This window comes from Cibotium barometz, chromosome 59 (genome assembly GCF_041138505.1).
Source record: "Cibotium barometz isolate CiBa-2024 chromosome 59, ASM4113850v1, whole genome shotgun sequence".
Lineage (NCBI taxonomy): Eukaryota > Viridiplantae > Streptophyta > Polypodiopsida > Cyatheales > Cibotiaceae > Cibotium > Cibotium barometz.
Window position 1 is genome coordinate 2617247 of NC_141104.1, and position 8916 is coordinate 2626162.

At 39.7% G+C, this 8916-nt stretch overlaps 1 protein-coding gene across 1 annotated transcript; it reads left to right on the forward strand.

Annotated features, from left to right (window-relative positions):
* Positions 1-1420: 1420 nt before the first annotated feature.
* Positions 1421-3919, forward strand: LOC147605378 (tubulin alpha chain-like). The gene is made up of 4 exons (XM_086793091.1): positions 1421-1620; positions 1736-1970; positions 2435-2805; positions 3079-3919. Exons 1-4 carry the CDS (start codon positions 1528-1530, stop codon positions 3733-3735), a joined length of 1356 nt encoding a protein of 451 aa, XP_086649217.1. The 5' UTR covers positions 1421-1527; the 3' UTR covers positions 3736-3919.
* The last annotated feature ends 4997 nt before the right edge of the window (positions 3920-8916 follow it).

The following is an 8916-nucleotide window of genomic DNA, read 5'->3' on the forward strand; positions in this document are numbered from 1 at the left end:
AGCTTACGTGTCGAGCATCAATATCCAAGTTGAAGAAAATATATATATTAGTAAATGGATACGCATAACCTTATGTATAATTAAGCTTTATGCATAAACCATTTTACCAAAAGCTTTATGCATAAGATTAATTAAAAGCTTAATGCATATGGCTCTATGCATGCGTATTAGAGCTTTTTGCATACACCATATGCATTAAGCTTATGCATAAACCATTTTACGAAAAGCTTTATGTATAAGCTTAATTAAACCAAAAGCTTTGTCCGTACACCATATGCATTAAGGTTATGTATGAAGCTTAATATAAAAGCATAAGCATAAGCTTAATGCATATGGCTCTATGCATGCATATTAGAGCTATGCATACTCTAACTTGCATGTGTAGAAGCCTCTATGCATACATATATTTAGAGCATACATAGAGCATGCATAGAATATACATAGGCTCTATACAGATATATTAGAGTTATGCATGCATAGAATATACATAGGCTCTATACAGATATATTAGAGTTATGCATGCATAGAGTCTATGCATGCATATTAGAGCATACGTAAAGCATGCATAGAGCATACTTAAGCTATAAACATGCATATTAGAGTTATGCATGCTCTAATTTGCATGCATATAGAGCCTCTATGCATGCAAATTATACTCTATGTACGCTCTAATATGCATATATGCATAGAGCATATATAGGCATATTAGAGAGAAAAAAAAATATTTAATACTAAGAAAAAGAGAGAGGAAAGTAGTATACATAGAGCTTGTGTAAAAAATTAGAAGAAAAAGAGGGTTTACCTTCTTGTTGCAAACAAAGCCGAATGAGCAAGCATCAAACACCCTAAACCTACGAAAGAATTTTGAATTGCACTTCTAAAATTTTAGAATTATGCATAATGCAATAGCACATTTCATGACATGAACTTTCTTTATTCTTTGGTGCATACATTTTAGAATTATGCATAATGCAATAGCACATTTTATGATATGAACTTTCTTCATTCTTTGGCGCATATATTATTCTTTGGTGCATACATTATTGTATATTTCCATCATAAGCCTAGAGTGAGCACAAGGTCGGTGGACGGGAAATCTTATGAATCAGTTCAAGGTTTGGATACTCCTAGCATGGGAGAAGTGTCACCCAAGTCTTAGGTGGGTGTGTTACTTAGGACTCGTAAATTATGGTCAAGATACATTAAACGTTCAAGTAATTATATGGTGCGTGAGCGTAGGAGAGATGGAAATGGGCGCAAATACAAGGATGGATGATATGAAGCGCGTGGCATTTGAGATCAAAGGGGTGGCAGTTATGGGTAGTTCGGCGGAAGCTCTTTTGATCTCTCCGTTGGTTGGACCTCGTGCCCCTCGGTACCTCCCATGGCCAGGCCAATGCTTGTATATATACACGGCTAAGTGGCACACTGTGTGTGAGAGAGAGAGAGAGAGAGAGACCCAGCCTTCGAAAGCAGGCCTCGACCTCTGTCGTCCTCGTTTTCCTCCTGTTGAAGCCAATCGTCAACATGAGAGAGTGCATCTCTATCCACATCGGCCAAGCCGGCATCCAGATGGGCAACGCCTGCTGGGAATTGTACTGCCTAGAGCATGGAATCCAGGTTTCAGTCATTAATTCTATATTCCAATGTAGTTTAACCTTACCTTAATTGAAGATGAAGATGTATTGATTATTCGATTTTGATATATATCCTATGGTTTGTGATCTGTTTGTAGCCCGATGGCCAAATGCCTAGTGATAAGACCGTGGGCGGAGGCGACGATGCCTTCAACACGTTCTTCAGCGAGACGGGGGCCGGCAAGCACGTGCCGCGTGCCGTGTTTCTTGACCTGGAACCGACAGTGATAGACGAAGTGAGGACCGGCACGTACCGGCAGCTCTTCCACCCAGAGCAGCTCATCAGCGGCAAAGAGGACGCAGCCAACAACTTCGCAAGAGGCCATTACACCAGTAAATCTTCCAAAAATCAAATGCGAGATTATCATACGAACAAAATAAAACATTCCATGCAATAATTAGACGCGCAAATATCCGTATGGCTATGCGCCTTTGCAATTGTATTAACACTTCCAAAAAAATTAAATTCGCATAATATCAATACAGCTATACGCCTTAGCAATTAAACTAAATCAGAATCTACACAGGGTAAATCAATATGGGTTATGTTGATTTTTGCATGGGGATGTGGTGGCATGTTCATGGGATTTTTGCCGTAGCTCGACGGATTCTGGGTTTGCGTTTTGTATGTGCATATGATTTTTTGACGTAGGCTGACGGACTTTTTGACGTAAGTTGACGGACATCGGTTGACGGGATCTTGTCTTTTGCATGCGCATGTGAGATTTTTGACGTAGGTTGACGGATATTTTGGCATGGGCATACGATTGACGGTAGTTTTGTGTGATTTTACGTAGTTGGGAAGGAGATCGTGGACCTGTGCCTGGACCGCATTAGGAAGTTGGCGGACAACTGCACTGGGCTTCAAGGCTTTCTGGTTTTCCATGCAGTAGGGGGCGGCACGGGCTCCGGCCTGGGCTCCCTCCTGCTGGAGCGCCTCTCTGTGGACTATGGGAAGAAATCCAAACTGGGCTTCACTGTCTACCCCTCCCCTCAGGTTTCCAACGCCGTGGTTGAGCCCTACAACAGCGTCCTGTCCACCCACTCCCTGCTTGAACACACAGATGTGGCCGTCATGCTAGACAACGAGGCCATCTACGACATATGCAGGCGCTCCCTGGACATCGAACGCCCAACTTACACCAATCTCAACAGGCTCATTTCACAGGTCGGCCTCTCTCTCTCTCTCAAACATCTCTTCTTTCTCTCTCTCTCTCTCTCTCTCTCTCACACACACACACATATTTTGAGCGCAAACTGATCTCTCTCTCAAACACACACACACTTACATTTCTTTGTACGTCAACTGATCTCTCTCTCTATCTTTGACATACACACACATACATATGAACATATATATCTCTCTCTCACACACACGCATATCTTCTCTCTCTCTATCTCACACACTCATACACACACAACATGAACGTTTGTTATGCAGGTGATCTCCTCGCTCACGGCGTCGCTAAGATTTGACGGAGCACTGAACGTGGACATAACGGAATTCCAAACGAACCTGGTGCCATACCCACGAATCCACTTCATGCTGTCCTCCTACGCGCCGGTGATCTCCGCAGAGAAGGCCTATCACGAGCAGCTCTCTGTTGCCGAGATCACCAACAGTGCCTTCGAGCCGGCATCAATGATGGCAAAGTGCGACCCACGGCACGGCAAATACATGGCCTGCTGCATGATGTACCGGGGCGACGTGGTGCCCAAGGACGTGAACGCCTCCGTGGCTACCATAAAGACGAAGCGCACCATACAGTTCGTGGACTGGTGTCCGACTGGGTTCAAGTGCGGAATCAACTACCAGCCACCCACGGTGGTGCCCGGCGGGGACCTGGCCAAAGTGCAGAGGGCGGTCTGCATGATCTCCAACTCTACCAGTATCGCCGAGGTCTTCTCTCGCCTCGACCACAAGTTCGACCTTATGTACGCTAAGCGTGCCTTCGTCCACTGGTACGTTGGTGAAGGTATGGAAGAAGGTGAGTTCTCTGAGGCCCGTGAAGACCTTGCCGCCCTCGAAAAAGATTTCGAAGAAGTTGGCGCTGACTCCACCGAAGGCGATGGCGAAGATGAAGGCGAAGAATACTAATTATGAACCATCCAACCAACCAGTCAATAATTACGCGCTTAGTAGTTAGATTAGGTTAATCATTTCCTTGGAATAAAACGAAATCCATCTAAGTTTGCAACCCGACACCCCCTTAATAAATCCATGCTTTTAGAGTTCTACTACCTCCCGTCTTTGCAATGCAACTTAAAAATTAGTAATAGCCATTCATAACAGAGTACGTCTTCACTTCAAATTTACTTCTGTTTTTCGCATGAAATCCTATGTCTTCAGATCTCATTTTTAGCGAAGCCAAGAAATAATTATCATGAATATGGGCACATATTTCTTAATGCCTCTATTCTTTCTTTAGAAAGAGGAAGACAAAATAAAAGGATACGTATTTTTTTTTAACGTTGAGAGAAACATATTAAAAGAGTCTTCTATTGCATTTTCATGTGATTACAGTAGCATTATTTCTTTTCTTGTCTTTTATCTCTATATTATCTTAAGGAAGAGTTTCACAAAGCTGCAACGTGGCAAGAATTTGGAGGTTCTAGAAGGGGAGCAGGTTTGGGTAGAATTTGATTTTAGAAACCTCAAAAGAGGTGCAAAGCATGGGTTCCTAACTAGTACCAATAAATATGATGTAGATCGTAGACTTTGATTATCGATCTCATGATTTTCACTTTCTATGTTAATGATTTTCTCATTCTCATTTTTTTTTTCTGTTTTCTAGGTCTATATGTTTGCTCTTTCTGTGTATTATTTCAATTGTTTCTTTTGTATTTTGTAGCTTTGTTCACATTCTCTACTATTTCATGAAATTCATATGCATACCTTGCATAATCAACTTTGTTCTCATTTTTCTTCCACCTACTGATCTTGGACGATAGTGTATTTATTAATATTCTTTATAACAAAAACTTTTTGAATTTGAAGGTTTGGAAAAAACCTTACAAATCTAAGGTTTTCCCTGATGTCGTGCTGTAGGATGCCCTCCCTTCCCGCTACGACTGTGATCGCAACCCTCCCGAGAGTCTCAGCCGGATGCACATGCCCATTGCCTTCCTTCCCACGCTTGCTTATCCTTAGTGGACTCACCCTCAGGAACTGCGGCAAAGAGACAAATGATCGTGGTCGCTATATAGGTGAATAGAGATGGATTGGCCAAGAAAGAGAGAACCTGCATGGCCTAATGAGAGAGAGAGAGAGAGAGAGAACGTATTCGAGAATTCCTATCTCTAGCCTAAGGTCACCTGATCGAGAGAGACGGCCTTCAACAGTTGGCTGCCTTCTTCTATGCCTTATAGACGATGTAGGAATCCACAATCTTTAATCACACTTCAGCTTTGCAAAGCCTTTGTTGGAGTCCCTCTTGGCAGCAATAAAAAATGAAAGTTAACGACACTTATTTCTCATTCAAGACGGTTGTAAGCTACGGGTGCTTAGACCCATCCCATCACCCCAAAAATAGCACCTCTTTCAAAAAATTGCGGGGTACATCGATCGAGGTATATAGGAGAATTGTAACACGCCACCGTCCACAACAAGCCTTGGCTTGGGAACCTTGATCGAGGTCCAAGTGGCCGTGTAGGTCCCTCGAACCTCGATCGAGGTCCAAGTGGACATTCAAGTTGCGCTCGAGTCATTTGCCATGCAAGACCTCGATCGAGGTCCACACAAGTGCCATGCCAGAACTCGATCGAGGTCCATTTGATGCCACACAAGACCTCAATGAAGGTCCATGCATGATGGATCTGTACATATATGAGTATGCACCATACCGTATGGGATTGAGGTCTATAAAATAAATATATTTTGTTTTTAATCTTAGTCGTCCAGACCTCGATCGAGGTACGTGGATCAAATCTACACTATCCATACCTCGATCAAGGTAACAAGGTCAAAATCTTGACTATCCAAAAATAAAAAATCCCCAGCGTTGCTACTTCGATCAAGGTATGCAATGGAATCTGGATCGTTGACAATACCTCCATCCAATTACTGTGGACGTTGTCCAGCTAGTGAAAAAAAGCTCTTATTTTTGTTGCCATTTCAGTGGTGTCCTAAACCGACCTCATTCAAGGTGTTATGAAAGGTTTAAAAAAAATCCACCATTCTCACACACCAAGCTCTCTATCTCTCTACTGATTAGAACCTTCATTAGCATAATCACCTTTTTTAGGCTTCCTTAAGCCTAATTACCCTTTTGTCCTTTTTCAGACTTGTGCTTTCATACTTGGCCTTCTAGGTCTCTTAGCTAGCATAGATGTTATATGCACATTATGTGTGCATATACTAGGAGGCTAACCCACATTAGGTGCTTGTGAGCATGGGAGCATGGGAACAAGCTCTAGTGGAGCATGGGTTAGGACTAACCTTAAGGGTTAAGGTTAGGGTCAGGCATCCAAGGGTCACACATAGGAAATGGAGAGTCAAGAGTCACTTGAGGGCCCTCCTATATAATAGGGGCATGTTTAATTAATTATTAATCCTACTCTCTGTTAACAGAGAGAAGGAAGGGGTGGTGAGAGAAGATTTTATTAGAGAAGGAGAGAGGAGTGTAGAGAGAGAGAGACTCTTCTCTCTCTCATAATTAAACTTTAATTATGATTAAGCTTTATTTAATTAATTATTAATCCTACTCTCTGTTAACAGAGAGAAGGAAGGGGTGGTGAGAGAAGATTTTATTAGAGAAGGAGAGAGGAGTGTAGAGAGAGAGATTCTTCTCTCTCTCACTCTCTGCTATGTGCACACGGGGGGGCAGGGGGAGGAGGGGGACTGCGCTACAGCCCGCCGGGCAAAAATCGCCCCCCCTGAAATATTTTTTTAAAAAAAGATTGGATTAAAGCTTTAATAGAAATTTTGATTTTTTTAAATAGTTTTTTTTAAATCTAAAAAAAAAGCTTTTGAAATCCTTTCAAAAAAGTTTGGAAAAGCTTGAAAAAAATTTGAGAAAATATGAGATTTGAGAAAAAAAATTCTCTGAAATTTTAATTCTTTTCTCTTAAAACCTCTTTGCTTTCCGCATTCCCGAAAAACCTATTGGCTTTCTGAATTTCGGAAAATCTTTTGACCTTTCGGATTCCAGAAACTTTTGACCTTTCACATTCTGATTTTTTTAATCTTTTCATTTTCCCGAAACTGTTGGCTTTCTGTATTCCGAGAAGACCATTGGGATTCTCAAAATTTTTTGACCGTTCGTATTCTAAATGCGTTCGGGGTAAATTAAAAATTTTAATTTTTTTTAAAAATTAGTAAAAAATTAGACAAAGGTTATTTTAAATTTCTGGAAAATGTGGGGTTGGTGATTGGCATGTAGTGTGTCCATTCAGGTTCCCATGACCATTCAAATTCCTTTAAAAATATATTTTTTGATCCAAAAAAAAAATCCATTAAAATTATAAATTTTCATTGGATTTGAGAATTGTCGAGCGAAATTCAAAATTTTGTGAACGATGGGATTCTCAAGAGAATTCAAGAATTTTTAAGAAATTATTTTAAGAAATCTTAAAAATTAATATTTTTAAAATATCAATGGTATTTTGGCAAATCTAATTGCTTATTTTTTTAAAAAAAAATAAAGGTTTGGAATGCCATAAGATAGGTTTGGTGGAATTCAAAATTATCATATTTTGAGGCCCTATAAAATTAGAAAAAATTAGGAAAAAAATCATGATAATTCTTTTTCTTGAGAATTTAATATTTTTGAGGGTTATTTAATGTGTTGAAGTACGATTTCTCATGCTGTTGACATTAGATAGATGCGGGTTATTCGCATATTATTAATACGATTATACCTCGTATTAGTAGTTATTTCGATTTGGATTAACTCTATATACGACATTTTCATGATTTTTTACCATTGTTTGGTCATTCTTTTTGGACATGTTCCTTAATTTCTTCAATGATGGCTAGAACCTGTGTTCAAAGTGTGTTTCACCTTTGACACTTTTCCATGATAATTTATTTTGCACTTATTTAAGTGTGCTCTATGCTTAATTTTTTAAGCCTAAGACAAATTCTATCATGCATTAGTTGATCTATTTGTTTTGGTGGATTTTATTGGATGTTTTTAAACTTTTATTGGGACTCATCAGGTTCTGCTTAGATCACTTGTATCTAGGAGTTTTTTAATGAGTGTTACACACATGTATTTCACTTGCTTACTTTGGAGTTTTACTTGAACGACACCACGTTCATATACTCCGGATTGATGAGTTGGCCACCAATTTTAATGCTTCTTTTGGCATGATTAATGACCATTACAAGGCATGCATTGATTTTTATGATCAACTATGGTTTTCATGGATTTGAGGAGCTTCTATGCTTTTATCCATGGTTTATAAGGATCTTTTAATCTTTTGGATAATATCATGTGCTTTGAAGGTAGCATTTGCCTTCATTTTTTGCACTTAATTTTGGAGTATATTGCTTGTACTTTTGTACATATTCCAACTTGGATACCTAGTTGCTTATGTATCTAGGTGAGTTATTTTTCTACCCTAGCTTTAGTGTGTTTATTGGGTAGTTATCATTAGAAAGGCGCCAATAATTTAAAATTATTTTTTAATGATGTACTCAAAAAGAGTTATTCCTTGATGTGGTCTCAGGAATATAGAGTCAAGTCTTAGTATGTGAAAGTGTGTTGTTGTGATCGGATTAAGGAAGTTTGGATTCTTCCTTTGTTGGCATTTTTGTCTCTAGTTCCGTACTTTAGGTGATTTATACATTCCACCTAATGGTTTACGGATGTACATATGTGACTCATTGAGACGTTGATGACTCTCTATGTTGATATGGGTAACTCGAGATGCCGATAATACCATGTGTAGATGTGGGTATGTCGGGTGGCCGATGGATACCTGGTTCCTGTTGTTATAATGCCATGTTTTCCTACTTTATTCCGAATGGTTTACAACGAGAAAACTACTTTGAGTATGAGTTTCTTTGATCATCTGCAGTCTGATGGAGGCAAACAAAGCATATAAATCATATTGTAGAGGATATGCTTCGTGCATATGTCTCTGGAAAAGCATCAAATTGGAAAAATATATATTCCAATGATGGAATTTGCCTATAACAGTTTTAAACATACGGCTATTGGTTTAAGTCCGTTCATGCTTATGTATGGGTATCAACCCAGGGCACGTATTGATGTCGGTCTCTTAAGGACATCGAGCTTGATGCATCAAGGGATTTTTTGCGTGATATGTAGAA

Bases quoted from the DNA above. Each gene is read 5' to 3' on its own strand.
- LOC147605378 (XM_086793091.1), top strand. From the start codon at position 1,528: ATGAGAGAGTGCATCTCTATCCACATCGGCCAAGCCGGCATCCAGATG. The intron at 1,971-2,434 runs GTAAATCTTCCA...GATTTTACGTAG, and splicing joins CGCAAGAGGCCATTACACCA to TTGGGAAGGAGATCGTGGAC. The intron at 2,806-3,078 runs GTCGGCCTCTCT...TTTGTTATGCAG, and splicing joins TCAACAGGCTCATTTCACAG to GTGATCTCCTCGCTCACGGC.